This window comes from Belonocnema kinseyi, chromosome 8 (assembly GCF_010883055.1).
Source record: "Belonocnema kinseyi isolate 2016_QV_RU_SX_M_011 chromosome 8, B_treatae_v1, whole genome shotgun sequence".
Taxonomy (NCBI): domain Eukaryota; kingdom Metazoa; phylum Arthropoda; class Insecta; order Hymenoptera; family Cynipidae; genus Belonocnema; species Belonocnema kinseyi.
The window spans coordinates 127291851-127317096 of NC_046664.1; the positions used below are offsets into that span (position 1 = coordinate 127291851).

Below are 25246 nucleotides of genomic sequence, written 5' to 3' on the forward strand. Positions count from 1 at the left end.
ATATTAAAATCCCAATCTCTTCATTTTATTTCAAAGCAGATAGAGATATAAATAGAACCGCCGAAGTGTTCCGACCGGCAATCGTGCACCTTCGAGATTTCAAATTCAGAAGAGGAGAAATGGGTTGCGCGCGCAACCCAGGCATTTATATCGTCTCCTACCATATTCACACGGTCATAGACGTGTCATAGTATTGGAGCACGTCTCGTTTCAGATCTGGGATCACTGGTCCAGCGTGCTTGACATTGCCGATAATGTTTTGGGCATTTATCACATAAGTTACCGCACTCTCTTTTGTCCTTTAGTCATTCAGACCTTCGTAATACTGGCTGCGGGGTGTTTCCTGTTTTATCCCCCTTTATGTTTTGATCACACGCTTTTTTTTTTCTAACATTATCGTTTTCATCGAACACTTTTGCGCTACATTCAACCATTTGATTACTGTGCCATTTCCACATAACGTCGGTATCGACTTCCACTAAGAACGTTGCACCCGGTACAATATTTTTCTTAATCTTTCCTTTTACCCATGTCATTTTTCCTGGTCTATGATCGGTAACCATAACACAGTCGCCAATATTGAATTTTACTTCTTTCGCTCCTGTATGATTTTGCACTTGGCGATTTTGGTTATTAGACATCGAACTTTCGGTCTCTCTCGGCCGTAATAAGGAAAATCTAGTACGTAACTCACGTCCCAATACAGAAAAAACTTGGGGTTCAGTCATGTTGCGGCTCAAATGAACGTAGGTGTCATTTGGAACTTTAACTCCAATAGATATCTGTAGAGACATAAATGGGTTCGTTCAGAGCACACTTGAAAGAACAGCATCAAGGCCCATTCACAAGCCAACCGCTTGCAAAGTTATGAAAAATCTTAAAAATTATTCACATAATTTTATTTAAAAATCTTTGATGTTTGAATTAATAAACTTTTGTAATTAATTATTATTAAGTGAATCTTTTAGAAGCATAGTCTTCACCAAGCACTATTAAAATCAGCTCAGTCAATTAGCCGTTGTTAATATTTTTGAATATTACAATGACCTTTAGTTGTTTTAAATTAAATAAAAGTAGAAAGACTTCAGAAACATTCATTCTTGCATTCGTTTTTCAAACAACAATACGTCACTACTAACAATATATTTGTACTTTTAAAAAGTAACATATGTAATTGACATCTCCCCATAACACAAAACATATTATTCAGGATTTCATTGCGTATACTGCTCGTTATCCTCAGGGTACCTTTTCACGAAGGCTAGTTTTGAATTAATCGTGGAATTAATATTTGTCATAGGATTCATTTCTAGCTGCTTTGTTGATTTATGGAAAATTTTATTGGTTGAGAACCTAGAAACGAACTCGATGTTTCAAATTAATTCATCAGTTTATTCAAATTCGACTTCCGTAAAAAGGTGCCATTACTTTATAAAATTAAAAATATACTTAGGGTATTTTCTTGAAATAAAAAAAGGAATTCAACAGAATTAATGCAAGATTCTCTTTTTAATAATTGAATATTATTGATAATGACTTATTTATAAATCTGAGCATAAGAAATTCGTTTATTGACCAATGACTTATGACGAAAATTTTCTTGCATATGAATCAGTGCTCCCAATTTCTGGAACTTTTTGAACTGCGCTTGCTTCGTGCCAGCAACACGATTTGTTACTTTAAGCGCGCGCATTTTAAATTATATAAATATTTTAATGTTACATTTATAATAACTAATGATTGGGAAATGCTTTAAAAGTGATTTATTAATCCTAAAATAGAATTTTTGAGTGACAGATGGAAAAATTTGTGATTTTATTGCAAAAAACGTTTTTTATTTTGAATTTAGAAAAAAAAATTCGATTTATTTTTAGTAAGTTTATTGATTTTATTTTAGGTCAAGTTGTTGTGAATGAAAACAATAAAAATTAGAAACTCGACAGAGACAAGATTAATCATTGTGCTAGAAAAAATTATTTCTTTCCTGAACTCGGAATTCTTAACGTCTTTTTAATTGAAATCGAATTATATTTTTATCTCTTACTTCAAAATCTTAATTTAGGATTGAGAAATTACTGTTAATGCATTTTATAATAATTATTTATTATAAATATCACAATTGAATATCGACACTATTCAAAATCAGCGCGCCAACAGTAACCAATTGTGTTGCCGGCGTGACGGAAGCACAGATCAAAAAGTTGCCAAGAATGTGGGAACTGACATAAATAAGCCTTTATATTTACAAGTTTGATACATAACCTGCAAATTATATTTATCAAGTCATTATATATATATTTTAATTACGTTATTATTTTGTAATTCAATTATCTTCATTAATTTATGTCCATCAGAGTTCGCTAAATGTGTGATTTAAGGTAAATATTGTGTTATTAATTAATCATAATATCAAAGTGGGCAAAGCGAAAAATAGGTAAGTCGATTTGAAACAAAATAGTCTTGGAGATAGTTTGAGAGATTTGGGTCCTTTTCAAGATCCTTTTAGTAGTCGTTTTAAAAATGGTGCGACGGTAATATAATGTTCCTTTTGTATTCGTCACGTACCGGGCGGGCAGAGTTATGTACAGTAGTTGGTCGTGGCTACTCCGCTCTCCCTTTTTAAATTTCTCTTCAAATTATTAATTTTTTTTTTAATTGATGAATTTTTTCATCATACTTATTCATAATTATAACTTATTTACTGATATACAATTTTCTAGTTGAATTCAAAAATTTTGTCTTTTTTGGCGTATCTCATTCCATTTACGAGAAACGTTCTATTAATTCCAATTTTAAGCATTAAAAAACAAAGTTAGATATCTGAAGTCATTGAAACCCGTAGATTCCGAATTATTATGTTTTAGGCTTTTAACTATGAAATTAAAAAAATCTACTTCTAAATTTTAATCCGAAAGCTTAACAAAGGACCCTTGAGTGTCAGCTACTTTCTTGAGATAGCATCTCTGCTTGTTATTTATGATCGTATTCTTATTTTAATTTCGGAAAGAATATTTTAAAGCCTTCAGACCAATTAAACGAGCTTCCTGGACCTTTAAAAATATCAACCTGAGTGCCTGCGGAGAATTTCTCTAAGCTTCTTTGACCTAAAGAATTTTTAGTATATACTCAAAGATTCTTTTCGGTAGGGTAGGGTTCATTTTTGCTGCAGCTCATTTAGAACCAAAAACGGGTTCCATGAAAACTTCAGCTTTAATTTCTGGTTCACATTCGCTTTTCGTATGCGATTGATTTTCAAATTTACTGTTTTCTGCTATTAGCGTTTGAACGCACTTATTTAACACTTTACGTAAACTATCTACCGTGTACGCTTTATCAGCAACAATGCCGTAACTTTGGCACACTTCCCTACCGAAAAGAATCTTTGAGTATACACTAAAAATTCTTTAGGTCAAAGAAGCTCAGAGAAATTCTCCGCAGGCATTCAGGTAGATATTTTTAAAGGTCCAGGAAGCTCGTTTAAATGGTCTGAAGGCTTTAAAATATCCTTTCCGAAATAAAAATAAGAATACGATCATAAATAACAAGCAGAGAGGCTATCTCAATAGAGTAGCCGACACTCAAGGGTCCTTTGTTAAGCTTTAAAACTAAAATTTAGAAGTAGATTTTTTTAATTTCATAGTTAACAGCCTAAAATATAACAATAATTCGGAATCTACTGGTTTCGATGACTTCAGATATATAACTTTTTTTTTTAATGCTTAGAATTGGAATTAATAGAACGTTTCTCGTAAATGGAATGAGATACGCGAAAAAAGACAACATTTTTTAATTCAACTAGAAAATTGTATATCAGTATATAAGTTATAATTATAAATAAGTATAATGAGAAAATTCATCAATTAAAAAAAAGTGTTAATAATTTGAAGAGAAATTTAAAAAGGGAGAGCGGATTAGCCACGACCAACTACTGTAAATAAATCTGCCCGCCCGGTACGTGACGAATACAAAAGGAACATTATATTACCGTCGCACCACTCTTAAAACGACCACTAAAAGGAACTTGAAAAGGACCCAAATCTCTCAAACTATCTCCAAGACGGCTCTAGCGAGACTGCCCACAATCTGTCCAGCGTGCTTGACAATGCCGATAATGTTTCGGGCGTTTATCACATAAGTTACCGCAATTTTATTATTTGTTAAGTTGAAATTCAATTTTTACATTAAAATGATTACTTATTAGTCGAAATTTTCTCTACAACAAGTTATTAGCTTAGATTTCAAGAGTTCGGATCAAAGGATATATTTCATCATTTTGGAAATTGTTAAATATTAACATATTTTGCTATAATTTACTATAATAATTGTTATTTTATTATAATTTTAACACTTTTTGTACTTTTTAATGTTGTTATTATGAATAACTTATTTAAATCAAGGCTTAAATCTTCGCGGCAAAAATACTTGAAAACTTGCAGTCTATATGGGTGCGCGACTTTTGGCTCTTGCGCTTTGCTCTCGATAGTGTATTTAATTCATGCTGCATGCTCGATCTTTGTACACATTCTCATCACGTATCTTGTGCTTCGCCCTCAATTTTTTCCAAATGCGAACTTTTCTAGATTACGTTCAACACTATTATATAAAATGCATATTAAATTTATTTTTGTATGTTGGCCCGGGATTGCTTATTCAGTTATTGGAAAATAAAGTACAAATTTTATTTATAATGAATAATTTAATATTTTTGTTCCTTATTTTGCTATCAATTTTATTCTCAGTTATCCTGAAAAATGTATCGTTTCAATCAATTTATATTTATTACAATTCATTATATGCATGGGTATTGGAACAGACATATTTTTACTGCCTTGTTTTTATAAATTAAAGAGTTCGCCTTCTATAAATAAACTATTTTGTTATTAAAAAAACTTAATTTTTAATTTTCAATGTTTTTAAAGATTAAAACGAAGCTTATAATAAAAACAACGCGTTCCATAAAAAATGATGAATAACAAATTTGAATCTATTAAAACGTGATTAACCAATTTGTATTTTTTTTAATGCACCATTTTTTGTAATTAATCTTTTTTTGTAACTTGCATATAGTTAGACTACGAAACAGAATGTTTTATTTCTCATAATTTTTTGCTTGATCAAAATTCGATTTTTTTCTAAATTAAAAAAGTTGTTATGGAAGTCTTGGAGGGGGGAGGGGTCAAGTATTACATACATCTAATGCGTTTACGTTATACTCCTCAGAAACAGTTTTTCCTTGTTTCCGATTACCTTTGTTTTATGAGTCGCCCTCAGTATTGGATCCCCGGCCGCGCCCCTGAGTACCCAGTCCCCACTATATATTAGCATGCCTTTTCAAACTATTGACTATAAAAGACAGTAATATCTGCAATGTTTAGTGCTTGCGTCTGAACGTAAACACAAGATCTAGTAGATAATTCAAAGTTTATTAACGTAATTATGTGATGTTGCAGGTAAAACTTTCCAGAACAAGCCTTACTTTCAGTTCTGAAATAAAAAATTTTGGAGACTTAAAATGGTCTTCTAATATCTATTGCATTGTCTATTTAATATATGTGCTGTGGTTTAGAAACACTGTTGGCATATTCTGTGCATATTCCGTCTTATAAGTTTAGGATATCCCATAACTTATATTCCACGGATATCATATTTTATCAAAATTGGGATGTCCCATTTATATCCTAGGATATCCCTGGGATATACAAATTTACGCCCAGTAGGATATCCCACGGGATTTCCTTGGGATATTCCTGGGTTAGCCTGGGGCATAAATGGCATATCCCGGAGATATCCCATGCTGTGAGGGTTACAGCTCATATTATATGTTGAATAACGAAAGCATGATTTACGTTATTTTTAAGGGTAATGTATGGTAACTTACCATAAATTGCCCAAACTTCTATTTAAAAAGTTCTGTATATTTCCGGAAATTTTTGGAAATTGATGGTAATTTTACAGGTAAATGTGGTAACTTACCATAAATTACCAAAATTCAAATTTGAACCTTTTGATGAATTCTCGGAAATTTATGAATTTGGTGGTATTTTGTGGTAATATTATAAATAATTTATGGTAACTCTTGATAAATTAACCAAAATTCAATTTTAAAATTTCTATAAATTTCCGGAAATTCATGGATATTTTCTGTCATTTTAGGTAGTTTTACAGGTAAATATGATAACTTGCCATAAATAATCCAAAATTCAATTTCAAAAATTTTTATAAATTGACAGAAATTTATTAAATTTATTTTCGTAGTATATAGTAATATTACAGGTACGTTATTGCAACTTAAAATAAATTACCCGAAATACAATAAAAAAAATTCTGGAAATTCTTTTATCTGCAACCAAAATTTCGTCATAGTCACTCTTCACTCCATAGTGAATAAAAAGTATTGGGAGCGTGCATTAATTTTGAGGTATTTTTTAAAATCGTTAGCCAGTACTTTCTCCCATCTTTCTGGCAGAATATGGATACTACGTAGGAAAAACGCTTCGTCTCTTGAAGTTATCAAGGAATCGACCCTTTTTCTGGCATCTTCTCAAGAAGTGAATCGTTGCTCACAGATCATGAGTCGCGGATCCGAAGAGATAGTAATCAGACGGCGCGATGTCTGGAGAATACAGTGGGTGGGGTAGGACCTCCCATTTCAGCGTTTTGAAGTAGTTAGTTAGTTAGATGGATTAGTGGGCGGGAGAGCACGTGTGCCCCCCCCCCCCTGGCGCTCAAGCTTAGAAGTCTATTGTGCAACACCCGTGTAAATTTCTAAAAAATTACCAGCGACCAGCGTGCGATAGTGCCCTCGACATGGAGCCTCTTCACACGGAAATCGCTGATTCTTTTTCGAGCCTCTCAAAGTCGCTCAGTGATTCCCAAGGAATAGTCCCCTCGACATGGAGCCCCTTACCTGGGAGGGCATTATACTCTTTTGAGGGGATCTACAGTTTAAGGTGGGTTTTGCAACTCGGGGCCGAGCGTTCTAATGCAGAAGAATAACTTTACCGTATATCTGCTCGTATTGCAGCTGTTTTTCCTTTAATTCTCGGCTCAATTCCATTATGTGTTTTCGATCAAGCTTGCCGCATTGATGGTTTAGTTACATTGTAGGAGCTCATAATACAATAAACCTGCTAAAGCCACCGACCCAGTAATAAGCGTTGAATTCAGAAGAATTAAGAATTAGTATTCCTATGAATACGCGATTTTTCCTCCACTTAAAAACCCCCAATGGGAAAAGAAAAGTTGTAACTCCTATTCCTCTCAATCGTATTATTAATATTGAGGCACATATTTAACCTATTTATTCATTCTTAAATCGTTTAATAACTTAGAAATTCGTAAAATATTTAAATATAGATGTATTCATTTATATATTAATCATTTATTCAAACAAGTTAAAAAATATATGAATCCCTTCTAACATTAAAAAGAATATATTGCAGATGAAATCTATTTAAATGTGCGAATTAAAATATTTGAAACTCTAGCGAGACAAACTTGGAATGATTAAAATTAAAATGTTTAACTTCATGTTACACATGAAGGAATTAAAAAACTTATCGTACATATTTTGTGAACTGATTAGAAGGAAATCAATAAACTCAAAATATGAACACTTTAGCGAAATACAATTTAGGTGTACCTATCAGCACAATTACAAGGAATTAAATATACTGAAAATACGTTCTCTTCTGGGGAATAGGAAACTATGCAACGGTCCATATGGAAATAGAGATGAATTAGTTTCGGAAATATCCTGTTCTTATGATGACATTTTAGATAGATGGAATTTTTCTTTAATCAACGCTTATTTCCGGGTAATACAGAACATGAACCTAGATCTAAATATATTCGACTTTAGTGTTGATGTTGATGGTTGGCCAAGCTTAACCCACGATTTCCTATGTTTAGGGCTATCATAGCGAAGCAACTTATTGTCGCCACTGACAATACGATATAGAAACCCTTTCACTAGTAAAAAATCCCCTTTCCACGTCTCCTAGCTTCACTTCGTATGGTACCCAATTTCCTTGCTTTTTGAACATTCCCGTTGCATGTAAGGGTGCATTTATACCTCTGTCTGCCTGCCCGGTGCAGGCAGGCAATTGTCCAAAGCTATTCACACGACCAGTTTTCCAAGGAATTTTGACCGCGGAAAATGTGAAAATGGCGCGGAAATTGTAAATATTGTTTAATTATTAAATTAAATAAACCAAGTTTCAATAGTTTAAATTGAACATTACGATAATTAATTAAATTTTTATAATATAATGTAAAAGTATATCAAATTCCCAACCGTGAAACGAGTATTTCAAAATGAATGCACTAACAATTGTGTTGTACAAGTGGAAATAACATAACCTCTAAAATTCTACAATTGAAAATTGACTATACATAAATTAATTGCTTGTTAGGTATAAAATATGGATGGGCGTACACAGCAACTGACAACATTAACTCATCTGAAAACAGTTGTTGGTGTGTTCATTTTGAAATACACATTTCAGGGTTGGGAATTTGATGTGTTTTTACATTATATTATAAAAACTAAATTAATTATCATAATTTAAAATTTAAACTATAAAAACTTGGGTGATTTTATTAAAAAATTTAACAATATTTACAGTTCCCGCGCAATTTTCACATTTTCCGCGGTCAAAATTCCTCGGAAAACTGGTCGTGTAAATAGCTTCGGACAATTGCCTGTCTGCACCGAACAGGCAGACAGGTATAAATGCACCCTAAGGTCCTAGAAATGGACCCCGTGAAGTTGGCCACCCGAAGTTCACATTTTTAAATTTTCTTTTTACCTACGTTTGTGCGTCGTTGATACAGTTAATACATTCCATATTTTCGTGTGCATCCTTCTGGTGACGAAATTCAGGGCGAAACTGATTTCGGGGGGGGGGGGGGCTACCCAGTAGGCACAAAATTTGGCGACGTCTTTACGACATCGTTACGACATCTTTACGACAACTTTACGACATCCTATGTCCATGTCGGTTCGCTGTCTTTACGATGTCGTAAAGACACCGTCAGATCATGCGACTTATTTACGATATCGTAAAGACACCTTAACGACACGGACATAGAATATCCTAAAGTTATCGTAAAGATGTCGTAACGATGCCGCAAAGACGTCGCCAAACTTTGTGCCCACTGGGTAACTTCCCGCATCCTCCCGAAATTTAAATTGTTAAAATTTTCTTTTTGCATACGTTTGTACGTCATATGTAATGTTTGTACATTTCATATTCTTTTTTATACGCTCTTGGTTGCCCGGCTAGGCGGAAATCCAAATTTCGTGCCATCCCCCCTAAATTGAAATTTCTCAAATTTTCTTTTTGCATCCGCCTGTACGTCGTATTTACTGTTTGTTCGTTCCATATTTTCGTGTGTACTCTCTTATTTACCCGACTAGGGGAAAATCAAAATTTCACTCCATCTCTCTGAAATTGAAGTTTCTCACATTTTCTTTTCGCATACGTTAGCACGTCGTATGTAATGTTTGTACATTTCATATATTCGTTTGTACCCTCTTTGTTGTCTGGCTGGGGAAAAATCAAAATTTCGTTTCATCCCCCTGAAACTTAAATTTCTCAAATATTCTTTTTGCATACGTTTTTCGTCTGATGTACTGTTTGTGCATTTCATATTTTCGTTTGCACCCTCTTGGTTGTCCGGCAAGGGAGAAATCGAAATTTAGTGCCATCCCCCCGAAATTCAAATTTTCTTTTTGGATAAGTTTGTACGTCGAATGTGTGATTTGTACATTTCATATTTTCATTTGTACCTCTTGGTTACCCAGCTAAGGGAAAATCAAAATTTGGTGCCATCCCCCCGAAATTCCAATTTTCTTTTAAGATACGTTTGTACGTGCATGTACTGTTTGTACATTTCATATTTTCGTTTGTACCTTCTTGGTTGCTCGGCTAGGGAAAAATCAAAATTCCGTTCTATCCACCTGAAATTTAAATTTATCAAATTTTCTTTTTGCATAGGTTTGTACGTCGTATGTACTGTTTGTACATTTCATATTTTCGTTTGTACTCTCTTATTTGCCCGACTAAGGGAAAATCAAAATTTCACTCAATTCCTCTGAAATTGTAGTTTCTCACATTTTCTTTTCGCATACGTTAGCACGTGGTATGTACTGTTTGTACATTTCATATGTTCGTTTGTACCCTTTTGTTGCCTGGCTGGGGAAAAATCAAAATATCGTTTCATCAAACTGAAACTTAAATTTCTTAAATATTTTTTTTTGCATACGTTTGCACGTCATATGTACTGTTTGTACGTATCATATTTCGTTCGCACCCTCTTACTTGACGGGCTAGGGGAAAATCAAAATATCGTTCCATCCCCCCGAAATTGAAATTTCTCAATTTTTCTTTTTGCATACGTTTTTCGTCGGATGTACTGTTTGTACATTTCATATTTTCGTTTGCACCCTCTTTGTTGCCCGGCAAGGGGGAAATCAAAATTTAGTTCCATCTCCCCGAACTTCAAATTTTCTTTTTGGATACGTATGTACGTCGTATGTACTTTTTTTACATTTCATATTTTCGTTTGTACCCTCTTGGTTGCCCGTCTAGGGAAAAATCAACATTTCGGGCCATTCCCCCGAAACTCAAATTTCTCAAATTTTTCCATTTTGCATAAGTTTTTACGTCGTATATACTGTTTGTACATTTCATATTTTCGTTTGTGCCCTCTTGGTTGCCCGACTAGGGAAAAAGGAAAATTTGTTTCCATCCCCCCGAAATTGAAATTTCTCAAATTTTCAATTGCACCTTGTTATTTGTCCGCCTAGGAAAAAATCAAAATTTGGTGCCATCCGCCTGAAATTCAAATTTTCTTTTGGGATACGTTTGTACGTCGTATGTACTATTTGTACATTTCATATTTTCGTTTGTACCCTTTTAAATGCCAGGCTTGGCAAAAATCAACATTCCGTGCCATTCCCCCTCAACTAAAATTTCTCAAATTTTCTTTTTGCATAAATTTTAACGTCGCATATACTGTTTGTACAGTTCGCATTTTCGTTTGTACCCTCTTGGTATCCGGGCTAGGCAAAAATCAAAATTTCGTGCCATCCACCCGAAAATGAAATTTCTCAAATTTTCTGTTTGCATACGTTTTTAGGTCGGATGTACTGTTTGTACATTTCATATTTTCCTTTGCACCCTCTTGATTGCCTGGCTAGGGGAAATTCAAAATTTAGTGCCATCCCCCCGAAATTCAAATTTTCTTTTGGGATACGTTTGTACGTCGTATGCACTTTTTGTACATTTAATATTTTCGTTTGTACCCTCTTGGTTGCCCGGCTAGGAAAAAATCAAAATTTAGTGCTATGCCGCCGAAATTGATATTTCCCAAATTTTCTGTTTGCATTCGTTTGTACGTCGTGTGCACTGTTTGTACATTTCATATTTTCGTTTGTACCCTCTTGGTTTCCCGGCTAGGGAAAAGTCAAAATTTCGTTCCGTCCCCCTGCAATTGAAATTTTCTTTTGGGATACGTTTGCACGTCGTATGTACGCTTTGCACATTTCATATTTTCGTTTGTACCTTCTTACTAGCCCGGCTAGGGAAAAATGTAGATTTCGTTCTATCCACACGAAATTTTAATTTCTCAAATTTTCTTTTTACATACGTTTTCCCGTTGTATTTACTGTTTGTACATTCCATATTTTCATTTGTACCCTCTTCTTTTCCCGACTAGGGGAAAATCAAAATTTAGTGCTATCCCCCCGAAATTGAAACTTCTTACATTTTCTTTTTGCATACGTTTTTACGTCGGATGTACTGTTTGTACATTTTATATTTTCGTTAGCACCCTCTTGGTTCCCCGGCTAAGAGAAAATCAAAATTTTATGCCATCCCCCCGAAATTTCAATTTCTTAAATTTTCTTTTTAATAAGTTTGTACGTCGTATGTACTGTTTGTACATTTCATATTTTTGTTTGTACCCTCTTGGTTGCCGGCTAAGGGAAAATCAACATTTCGTGCCATCCCCCCGAAATAGAAATTTCTAAAATATTCTTTTTGTATACGTTTTTATGTCGGATGTGCTGTTTTGTACATTTTATATTCTTGTTTATACCCTGATATTACACATATTTTTTTAACTAATTAGAAGGAATTAGATAAAATCAAAATATGACCACTTCTGAGGAATAAAAAATATCTCTGTGAGGTGTGTTACCGGTACGATTGGAAGGAATTAAAGATATGGAAAACACGTTCTCTTTGGGAGAATAGAAAACCGTGTGGCGGTCGCTATGGAAATACAAGTGAAGAAATTTCGGAGGTATTTTATTCTTATGATGGCATTTAAGACAGTTGGAAAAATTGCCCATTCAAAATAATAGAATAATCTTCACTTTTGTGCTGAAATCTGAGAATATTAATTTTTCTCTATTCTACGCTTATGACCGGGATGGAACGAAATATTGATTTTCCCATAGCCTGGCAAACAAGAGGGTTCAAACGAAAATACGAAGTATACAAAAAGTACATTCGATGTACATACGTATGCAAAAAGAAAATTGAAGAAATTTGAATTTCGGGGGGATGGCACGAAATATTGATTTTTTCGGGGCAACTAAGAGGCTACAAACGAAAATATCAAATGTGCAAACTGTACGTAAAGGCGTACAAACGTATGCCAAAGACAAATGGAAAAATTTCAATTTTGGGCGGGATGGCACGAAATCTTGATTTCGAGAGTATGGCCCGAAATTTTGATGTTTCCCTAGCCGAGCAACCAAGAGCGTACGTACGAAAATTTGGAATGTACAACAAACTGTACATACGAAGTACAAACGTATGCAAAAAGAAAATTTGAGAAATTTGAATTTCGGGTGGATGGCACAAAATTTTGGTTTTCCCCTAGCACGAAAATATTAAATGTACGAACAGTACATACGACGGATAAACGTATGCAAAAAGAACATTTCACAAAATTTTTATATCGGGGGAATGGCCCGAAATTTTTATTTTCTGCTAGCCGGTCAACCAGGAGGGTACAAACGAAAATATATAATGTACAAACAGCACATACGATGTACAAACGTATGCAAAGAGAAAATTTGAGAAATTTTAATTACGGGGGATGGCACGAAATGTTTATTTCCATCTAGCCGAGCAACCAAGAGGCTACAAACGAAAATATCAAATGTACAAATTGTACATACGACGTACAAACGTATTCTAATAGAAAATTTGAGAAATTTTAATTACGGGGGATGGCATGAAATGTTGATTTTTCTCTAGCCGGGGTACAAAAAGGGTACAAACGAAAATATGGAATGTACAAACAGTACATACGACATACAAACGTATGCCAAAAGAAAATTTGAGAAATTTCAAGTTTTGGGAAGATGGCCCGAAATTTTTATTTTTCCCTATCCGAGTAACCAAGAGGGTACAAACGAAATGTTTGAATGTACAAACAGTACATATGACGTACAAACGTATGCTAAAAGAAAATTTGAGAAGTTTGAATTTCGGGATATCCTGGATATCCTGGGGTTATCCCTGGGATATCCAAATTCGCGCCTTGTGGAATATCCGAAGGGTTATCCCTAGTATATCCTTGGGACAACATGGGAGATGAATGGGATCAAATGGGATATCCCGGTATATCTTATTGCTATGAGGGTTCAGGCTTTTTTAAACTTTTCCACCAAATTTTCGATCCCGCACAGTGGTCGTCAGGTCAAAATAGCGTATAATTTTCTAAAAGAATTTTTAAGAACATTTTTATTTTTCATGTGTACAAAGTGTTAAGCAATTAAATTTCTCTGAAATTATTTTATGTTACTATCCTCGAAACAGCAGCTCCCAACTATACCAAAATAGGAGGACGGCACAATGCTTTAATTTTTAGTTTATTTGAAGTTTCTCGCGCCAGCCGCGTCCTCCGATGAATCGGTACATTAATAGGTCGATGAGTTGCTACTCACGGCGTAGCGCTTCTCTCAGGCGGCTGAGGCATTCGCTCGCGGCGCACAGGGGTTCAGATGGTACGAAAAGGTGATCAAAACTTTAAAAAAATTAATTTCGTTTTTTTGGTGTAGAATTGATGTCAATCTATTAAAAACTATTTGAAGTTCATGAAAGTGCAAAAATTATAAAAATATATTATTATTTTAGGCAGTTTTTTAGGCTTCGAAGTTCAACAAGTTGAGAACTCGTTCTCAGCGCCTAATATACACCTTAACTTTAGAAGGTGCTGTATCAAGACAAACAAAAAATATTCTAAAAAACGATTATATAGAATTATAGGCTATTCATTCCTGTAAGCGATTCAAGTATTAAGAATTTCATATTTAAAAGTATTATTTTTTTTTTTTAAATTATATTTCACGCGTAAAGTTATTTCTCAGTTAACCAGCTTTCGATTGAAAATACTTAAGTGAAACACCTTGCATACAAAAAGTGGAAATGCTACGTTGTATTGAAATATCTTTTGCATTCATTTCCATCAAAGATTTTTGCGCCAACTTGCAACTTTATAATTGGGACACTAATTACGAGGGCTACACAGGCAGGAATTTGCACGCGTCAAGTCGCATGCTCATCCCTCATAGCAGTTGTCGAAATAGGGATTTTAATTTAAACAGTTTTCATTATTGAGCCATTCAGATATTCAATATCCTATTCTTATTTTTATTAAATCGTTTAATTTAAATAATTATTAGATATTATTACAAAAAATATGAAGAAGTTTTTTTTTTGCAAGTTACCTTTATCATTTAGCAATTGTACTACAATAAAGGACTAGGTTATCTCAATAGAATTCTTAAAATGAAAGTTTAAAGAGAAGTCCTAAAATGTACCTGTTACCTGGGGTTTGTGGTAGCTGTCTAAAATATCTTTAAACGGATAGTGCTAGTGGCTGTGACGACTAATTCCCTTGCGGCTGTGCAGCGATTTACATCAGGTAGGTAAATAAAAATAAAAAAAACAAATAAAGGCATAAATATTAATGCAAAAAATGGTTCTTTTTCTTGACTACCTTTCCTCAAACTCCTTTGCTTCTCTCTATACTTTTTCTTAACATGGGGTGTTACGGTTCGTGAAAAAAATTACGAAAGTTTGCATTTTTGCTTTTACCTGCAAAATATTTTCAGTCTGGAGAAAATTTTCTCTGAGAAAACATTAAGAAGCCGTTTCATGAAATCTTAGTTTATTTGAGAATTTTTTTACTGTGCTAAAAATGGAAAATTTTAAAATTAATGATGATTTTTTCAATTTCTATCGTGAAAATGAAAACAATTCTTTTATAGAAGCTGTTTTAGAGAAGTGTCCACAAGTGCCCGAACGAGTAAAAAGTGAATTAAAAACAAAGTAGAAAAATTTTTACATATATTTGTCACACAGATGGAAAAAAGCAAATAAAAGAAATGTATATAAAAATAAATCGTTTAATTATGTTCTACAATTTTTGGCGGAAAATTAATAGGTATGTTACGTATCAAAAATGAATGTCAAATTGAAACTGTACTTCTTTCAGAGAAAAACGCTTTTTAGACATTTTTCCGGCTAGAAAGAAATGTGTGTTTTTATCGTTTTAAGTAACTTGAAGAGTTAAAACAATTAAAAATAGAGGAAATAAAAAGCGCCAAAGCAAACGATACCCATAAAAATCCTAAAATTTTCAACTCTCCCCCCGATTCAAATCTATAAAATTGACAAAAAAAGTCTTCATAAACTCCTATCCAATACATAACACTTTGCCCAAGTATGACTTAGATCTGACTGAATTGGATTTCTTAAGGTTTTTTTGATAAATTTATTAGATTTTACTGAATAATTGAAGTCATTTATCGTTAGGAAACGGTAAAATTTGCAATCGTTTGAATGAACCACTCCTAATAGATTTGTTTACAATTCTTCATATTTTATTTAGCCCCACTGTTCGTCCTCAAAACGCGTTAAATATTTCAAGTGAAATAAGCAAGCGTAAGAAAACAAAAAAACTGCGTTATACTTTAAGCGCAGAAGAACTCGCTTTTGCTGCACCAATGCAACTAAGAGCTAAACTAAACGAGGCGGCTTCGGAAATTTACAAGGGAGTAAGCATCATTTCTAAGGAAGAGGCTCTTGAACCGTTGTACCATTTGCAGAATTTAGATAAAGCGGCGAATCCTGCAACGAAGTTGTCGGCCATGGAAACTGTATCGCTTATTGCAGATGCTAATTTAAGAAAAGAGCAATATTTGTTAATACGTAAGGTAGCCAGGGAACACAATCACGACTTATTTCCTGCCTACCATGAAGTTTTGAAGGCAAAAAAAGAATGTTATCCGAAAATTCATGAAATTAGTGAGAAGCGTTGTGAAGTAAAGTTGCAGGATTTACTAAACCATGCCATTACGAACATTTTTTTGCTGATGCAATCTGATTCTAATGAGGAGTTAGAAGTAGAGCACTACACTTTGTATCTGAAATACGATTTTGATGGTAGTAGTGGGCATTCCTTTTATAACCAAATGTTCGAGAATGCAGAAAATAGTGACCAATATGATTTTGGAACTTTCTTACTCCCGTTGAGGGTCGTCAATAAAGTAAAAAAGGAGATTGTTTGGGAAAATCCACGTACTTCATCGACTAGATTCTGTCGACCAGTACGCTTACAGTGGATTCAGGAAACAACATAAGTACTGCAAAATGAAAACAAATATATGATAATTTGATAGGCCTGTACTGCACTGACGCACAGCACGAACGCAGAATGCGATATTTTTGGCGCTCATTCATCAGAGGTAAATGATATACTATAGACCTGATGCTTACAAAAACTGAAAACGTTGAAACGGTCAGATTAGGGCTCTCTACACTCCTCGCATTTATACGATTTTTTTAGTGTCTTTTGCACGTTGCATATCGTTTAGATTCTGAACAGTGGAAGGTAATAAAAATACCATTATTATTTTTAATTCGTATTCAGATGAGTCAAAATGATGACAGCAAGTTACTGAGGGAGTGGAGAAAGAAAGATATTCAAGCTTCATTTAAATCACGAATGGGGTTGAATGTCGATTTTCCAAAGCAGGGGCATGGAACCTCAAGTAATGGAAATACGGCCAGACGCTGACGTAAAATTTAATTGAATCCTAAAATAATTTAACAAAAAAGGAAGAATAAAGACAAAATGAAGGAAATGGGAAACGCAAAATGAGAAATTAGTAATAATTAGCATGCTGTTTCTCATTCCTTGTTTCTCATTAACTTCATTTTGCATTTTTTCAGTGAAAGGAAATGAATACACGAAGATGTGATATGTACAATTTGTATTTTCATTTTTTAAGCAGGTTAAGGTTATGTTTGAAGTTAGTTTAAGAGAAATTAAAAAAAAATTTATATAAATTTCTTCTGTCAAAAATTAAGTAAGGTAGTACACAGATAACGAATGCAAAATTTCCACACAGATCAGACGAATTCGGAATCTTTGTTATCGTGTCTACACGATACAATAAACCGTAAAAATAGTTTTTTTTTACTCAAGGGCTCTCAAATCGTTGAGGTTTAATGATAACTGACATTGTCAAATTTTACATGAAACCAGTACCTTCTCATCAGGATGAGAACGCAAAAATTGTTATCAATTGCAACTTATTATGTCTATTTTCCATGAATTTAATTTGTTTCTTTTTCAATCTAGCGAATTGAAAGATTTTGTTTAACATCATCTAAACTCTATTGCTAAAGTTTAGAAAATCGTTTGATATGTTTGAAAACCTTTCTTTAATTTTCTTCTAAAATTCACTTTGCAACAAAAAAATTATTTAAAATTTTCGCAAGAATATAAAAAAAATTCTTCTTTTTTAATCTTGTCAGATTATCTTCCTCTGGAAGATAAGGTGAGAAGCGAAAAAATGTTAAAAGAGCAAAATTGTTCCTCGAAATAAATGTCTAAAAAATACTTTACAATCGTACTTCCTTCTTTTTTAAACATTTTCATTTTTTATTCTTAAAGTAAAAATTAAATAAAACGAAGTTTCCACTGTATAAAACAAGAGCAAACATTATAAAAGACAATTTATGATTTAAATAACCCTAGGATAGTTTTTTTTCTTTCTGAAAAATATGACTGTTTATTTCTGTCTATAATTTGAAATTATGTTTTCAGCGAAATGTGTCATTATTTGTGATTTTAAACATCTTAAAATATACAATTATTAGCTAATCAGTTAATGGCTATTTGTATGATTAGGAATTTTAAGAATGAGAAAATTCTTTTAATTTTGTATTAAATCAGAGATAATTTCTGATTGTGACAACAACAAATTCTTCTAAACAAAAAAAAATTCTTATATTCTATAAATAAAAGAATCAAGTTTAATATATTTTACGCATGTTAAAATATAATTTATAGTAAACACTTTCAAATTTAAAAAAAAGCTGGAACGGCAAGGTAACGCGGTACTTTGGACTACCCTAGTAGCACGGAACGTTGCCTGAGCGTTTAAGATATCCGTCACTTGGGAACGTTCCAGGAACATTCCACTGGAACGTTTAAAGAATAAATTATCGTTATTGTTATTTTTATCAATGCATATCCGATAAATGATAAGCGATAGGTCAAAATTAATATCAGTTTATGATTTAGACACCATATTACAATGTAGTATATACGGTACTCAAAACTAAAAAATGACATCTATTTTTACCTATCTCTTACGGTTTACGAGATAATTGTTATTAAAAATAACAATAATGAAAATTTTACACGTTCAGGGAATGTTCCGAAGGTTCCGAAGGTATGCAGCAGTGGCTGCATACATTGCCGCCATACTGCTCAGTAGGATTATAATAAAATGAAAAAACGGGAAACAAAGCTTTACAAATAGATTTAACGATTTGACGATGATTCATTATAATAAAAAGGAGGTGTTTCTGGTGTCAGACGTATGCAAAACTACGAATCTTGCAGAAGATTCGTGAACATTGCAGTTCACTTATTCGGGGCTTAGTGGCACTTATTTCTCAGACTCACTACTACAAGTTAGCCCTGAAGAACTGGACTGTAATGTTCACGAAACTTCGGCAAGATTCGTAGTTTTGCTATGTATCATGTCTGATACTGGCGCATTCAAGAGCAGCATATGCATATAGACGAGCACTAACACATGGATGGTGCTTAGTTCCTCTGCTCGACAGATATAGCGCTGAAGCACTGGTCCATTTTTCCCACGTAGTTGACCCACCCTACGCGGAACGTTCCAGGCACGTTCCCGGAACGTTCCGTGTTATTACGATTGTACATGTCAAACACTGATCAAGATACTTAAACAAATTAAAAACTTAACTGTAAAAAGGACAAGAAGCTTTCTCTAATTTCTTTTCCAGACGAATTGCTTCCAAATGTTGCTAATTTTTCCTCCGACGGGGATGAGAAAAGCAGTCCAACATTATTACCTTTGCTAGGCAAGCTAGGGGAAGGAGCACTCGAAACATTAGGCAAATCGATTTCCGCAGCGCCTTCATTAAACATTCCTGGCGGACTGAAGGAACCGAGTGGAGCCTCTACAAAGTACCCTTAAAGACCCCATTGGGTCTCCATTCGGTTCCTTTTTAAAAACCTCGAAAAAACAGCAAAATCAACTTTTATATTGTTAAAATTCAGATTTTACGCTAAAATTCCCTATAGAAGGTCACGGAATAATCGCAATAGTTTTTTTTCAACGATAAAAAGTTTTAAAAAATATGAAAAGTATAACGCCTGTTGACTGCTACTCATAAAACGCATCATCTGTGTTCATTCTATTCCGGCAAATTTAACGTCGGGATGGCATCATTTCGCACTCTCACGGAACCACTTTAATATGCAAAAAAGTTTTTTTCCAGGAAGTGATTCCGGCACACAAACAAATGTTTGGAGGTTATGGTTTCATAGTTTAGCTTCTGCGACTCGGCATTTCCAGTGGCCGCCACCCACTGTAGGCCTATTAATCGCCGCGCTGGAATCCTATGTCCTATCACCACTTTATCTTCTTTTACGACCACAGCCACTCACCATACAAGTATTTAGATCCATTTCAAAAAACTTTTACTTTTCACGTGTGCATAATGACAGCTCAAAATGTCAACAAATTCAAAATTCTCGCGAACGCGCTTTTTGCACCTTTCCAAACTTTGAATAATTTCATTTTTTCTTAAAAATTTAAAACATTTGGTGCCTTAAAAATTTGAAAAGAATTTTTCTTAAACATCGATTTAATTTGAAATCATGTCAGTGCGTTTGAAAATCATATATAACAAATCGAGCTTCAAAAACCTTTTTTCCTCATTTCTAAAGTATCGGATGAATCCTGTCAAGCATTTATGATATCGCACTCAGCGTGGCTTCGTAGCTATGGGAATTAGGCGTTCGACTTATAAGCGGCGGTGTGTGCGTTCGATTCTCAGCGCTTGCGGATATTTTAATAAACTGCGTTTGTCTTTAGTTATTAGTAATAAGTCTTCTTTAGCCAAATTTATCAATTAGTTTAGTTTTAGAATAACGTGCGGAGTATAGTTGCAGATTTAAAGTCAATAGAAATACGAGAAAACGGAAGAGTGTGTCTCAGAGGATACAGAAAGGTGTATAATCTTTAGATTTAACTTTTGCAAAGAAAATGTATTTTACATTTGGATTAATATTTTCCTTCTTTGAATCAAAACTTTCTGGTACTAGATTATAGCAATGTGCTAGTTAAACTTTTTTACTATTGCAGCCATAGCATCACACTTTAGAATTTAAAGCATCATAAATTTTTTATAATTTAATCATATTTTATTTGAATCAACAAAATAACAAATAATAGCATATGCATTTGAACGAGCGCGAAAACACCGTTTAATGCTTCAAAAGAATATTTCATTGATTCGCAAGTATTTTTTCTCAGTGTGTGAAGGACTATCGAGATTCTACAAAGTCCCAACTTCGACTTATTAATATTCTTTTAGTTTAAAAGACTCAGACTTATTTGCGTTACACAGTATGAAAGTGAAAAAGGAAAAAACGGGAATCAAATTCGAATTCAGGGGCCATACATAAATTGCGTAATGCATTCTAGGCCCTCTCCAAGACCCCCGCCCCCCTGCTATGGACCGTAACAAATAATGTCTACCCCCCACCCCTATTAATGTACGCAATTTATGGTATCCAGAAATAATAAAATATGGGACATGAAACTAATGGAAATTTTTTTTTGTATGTAAGGTAATACATGCTTGTGATATTTTTTACATAGGATGTTTTATAAACAGAATAAAACAATATTTCAGATGAAAATTTAAAAAATTCAATAATGTTGATTTATTCATTACAAACAGAAATTACTTTGACAAAGCAAAACATGATTTTTTAACAAAATACTTGAAATTTAAACAAAATTATTAAATTTTAAATAAAATAATTGAATTTTCAACCTAGAAAATTAAATTGTCATTTAAAAGCGTGTTATAATTGATATTTCAATCGAAAGAAGAGGACATTTTACTAAGAAAATCAATTTTAAAACAAAAAAAAAACGAGTTTTGAATAAGTAAAGATTTTTTAGTCGTGAAAGAAAAATCATTTTCTCATAAATTGAGGTGACGGATGCAACAACTCGTTAAGCGCTTGAAACCGCGAAGAAGGATTGTCCACACGGGACAATATATCAATTTAAAAAAGTGACCGAATCGTAATACAAAACACACCTTCATATTCAAATTAACGCGGTCGATAAATTCTTCTTATGAAACTTTTTCATTCGAAAATTATTACTCAAGATAAATAATAAAAATTTAGAAAGTTTTCGGATCAAAAATTAATGTTTAATAAAACACAACTCGCGATTATTTGGTTGTTTGTTGATAAAAATGATTGACATTTGCATGATGTATTCTCAATATATATGCGATAACTATAAAAAACGCACTTTGTTCAAAAAGCTAATATGTTTGTTTTTGTTTAATAAAAAATTGATTCCAAAAGAAAACCACATTTCGCCAAACTGCAATCAGTGGGCAGGTTATCGAAAAAATATTATTTGAAAAAACGAATTGTGAACAAATTTTTCACTAGTCTTTGAATAAGTTTTCCTGCAAATTTGAAGAAAACTAGTCGATAATTGTGGAAATAACAGCAATTTGAAATAAACGTACTCTGCCGCTGCAGTTCCGGTTATCGGTAATTTAATTTCTTTATTTTATTTAAGGGCATGTGATACTTCGTCGTGTGGTCAATCGGGTACAGTTCCCCCGGCTTTTTGTCCTCAAACATGAAAATGTTTAAAAACTTAATTCGGAGATGCTATATAATATCATAATGGACGACCCCGGACTCTGTTTTGAGGGATAATAACAAAAAATGTATTGTGCTACATAAAAATGTTATGCATGTGCATTATTTTGAGGTTAGGGTTGTTTTTCAGCTCTGTTATTCGGATAATTTGTAAATTATTTATGAAATAAGCTTTTTTGATCCAGGACATTAGTTACTATGTTTATTTGTAAGTCCAAAGTTTTCGGCCAAAAATATTGTATAGTTTGGATGTAACGCTCGGGAGAATTGTAACACACAGAACTTCGAAATATACACACACGTTTTTAGCAAAATCAAAATTTTTTGAATTAACCCACCAAAAAGTCTGCAGGGACGTCCGGTAGCATGTTCGCGATCATTCCCTCGATATTGACGACAAAATATTTATTAATCTAGGAAAAAGCAGGGAGAATCCAACACTGATGAAATCGATACTAATTCCTAAACGCAATGCAAATTAATCAAATTCAGCAAAATAATTTATTTTGAATTAAGCCACAAAAAAGTGTACAGGAACATCCGTTAGCATGTTGGCTATCATTTCCCAATTTTTTAAGACAAAATATTTATTATTCTAGAAAAAAAGCCGGGAAACCTTAAACTGGTAAAATCGATAATTTTCTAAGTATTTTCTAGTACAATTAATTTGAAATTACATTGTTTCGATGACCATTGGTAGGTTTTTTTGATCCGATTTTTAGTTACGTTTTTTTGAAAATTCAAAATATTTCAAAGGAAATTGAATTGTATCATCATTTACATTTTGTTGAAAAGTCAACTAAAATTTTTGGTGATTTGGAAACAGATTAATTTTTTAACTAAAAATACCAATTAAAGAAAATCCGTTGAATTTTTATCAAAGGAAGATTCCACTTGTCTGTTGAAAAAAATATAAATTAAAAAAAACAAATCAATTTTCTTCGAAACAGTTGAGTTTTCAACAAAACAGTTAAATTTTTGATCAAAAAGAATTCATTTTTAGCTACATTGTTAAATCTTGAAACAATTAACAACATTTATAACACTGAAAATATAATCTTCAAGTGAAAGCAACTACAAAAAATCTAAATATCAAATACAGTGAACCGAGAGATAGGGTTCCCAGAGTTTGTTCTTCCGAGAATTGACGTGGCGCAGTGGGGATGGGTGCAAGGAGCTGTGGGGTAGGGGGTTCTCACTTACACTTGACTGTTTAAATTCGGAGTAGACCTTTGTCTGGGGAGTTAGGTACCATATCAGCCCCAAAACCGACACTCAATCTAAGGTGCACTGTGCAAGGAAAAGAAATTACTTATAAGAATATTATATCAAGGTTGCCGCAAAACTTTATCATAAAGATTACCTACTGTTTTCTTGATTAATTTTTCATTTCCCCTGACCATCAATAATTAAATACCAGAATCCTAAACTTGTAAAAATTTCAACTTAGTATTTTTTATAAACGGAATAAACATTTTTTAATTAAAATAAAAATAATTTCAAATTTATTCTGCTTCACAGTTATTTAAAGTTATAGAAATTCCCTGAATTGCAATTTCTTTCTAAATCCCTGTTTTTTCCCCGATCAATAAAATTCCCTGACTTTTGTTTTAAATTAGATTTTGGTACAATTTTTGCGAGTTCATTGTTTCATTTGCAAATTTACAAAAATTACGTACATGAACGAAGAACTCCCCCCACCCACTGTGTTGTGTTTCCGATGATAAGGGAATCCGATAACGGTAAGTGCTCCGTTAAAGGAAAATTAAGGACATGTGATACTTAGAAAATTGTCGATTTTACCAGTTTTAGGTTCCCCGGCTTTTTTCTAGAATAATAAATATTTTATCTTAAAAATTTGGGAAATGATAGCGAACATGCTAACGGACATCCCTGCATGTTATATGTGTTACAATTTACCCGAGCGTTACTTCCAAACTACACAATATTTTTGGCCGAAAACTTTGGACTTACAAATAAATACAATAACTAATCTCCTTGAACTGACCTTGTTTGCAGCCAATCAAAAAAGTTTATTTCATAAATAATTTCCAGATTATCGAAAAGGCAGAGACGGCAGAGATGAAAAACGACGTAACCTCAAAATAATGCATATGCATAAAATTTTTACTTAGCACAATACATTTTTTTGTTAATATCCCTTAAAAAAGAGTCCGGGGACGTCCGTTATGATATTTTAAAGCATCTCCGAATTCAGTTTTAAAAAGTTTTCATTTTGGTGGAAAAAACACATCCCCTTAAGCTTGTCATGTTTCTACTTTCCAAACTTCTATAAGCATTCTTTCTTGTTCCTTTCCTATTCTGCCCTCTCGGTCCTCTCCCTGGCGGACCGAAGGAACCGAATGGAGACTCTACAACGTTACGGTTTTCTTCCCGTACCAAAATAATATAACGAAAATTGGAACAAAATTGCCCAAGGTGAAGCCAATTTGTCTATTTTGTAAGTAGATATTGCAAAAAATAGTGTAAATTTCAATGCTTTATTCAATTTCAGGCAATATCTGAAATAAGAAGAATGCTAAGAATTATTTATTTGTATTCTCATGAGCTTAATTGCACTGTGATAGGAATTTTTTGAGATACGAGGTGTGTTCAAAAAGTAAGGTGACTTTTCAATTTTCGCGGGCTACGTACATTCAAGTTTTAAATTTTTTGTTTTGTTGTGTTGGTACACTCGTCATGGTCATATGAGGGACCGAATACAATAAGGGGACGAGCGCTCGAAACCGCGAAAAAGTATTATCCATATTTTAAAGTTCGAAAAATTAAATGAAAAAAAATATGGGCTTGTAGAGAATGACAAGACGGAACTTTTTTCTATTTGAAGTTTTTCTTTCCAATGTATATTTTTAATAATAAAATTGAAAAAGGTATGAAAAAATTTCGCCGAATTCAATTATGTTTTAAAACATAAATCGTCTCCACTCAGACAAATATTATT

General features: G+C 33.2%; 1 protein-coding gene across 1 annotated transcript in view; it reads right to left on the reverse strand.

Moving 5' to 3' along the window:
• Positions 1–5793, reverse strand: part of LOC117178695 — a 26846-nt gene extending 21053 nt beyond the window's left edge. Inside the window, exons 1-2 of the mRNA XM_033370122.1 lie at positions 5701–5793; positions 393–782 (exon numbers count right to left, since the gene is read on the reverse strand). Of these exons, the coding sequence (XP_033226013.1) occupies positions 393–782; positions 5701–5793 (483 nt within the window). The remainder of the gene's footprint in view (positions 1–392; positions 783–5700) is intronic.
• Positions 5794–25246: the final 19453 nt, after the last annotated feature.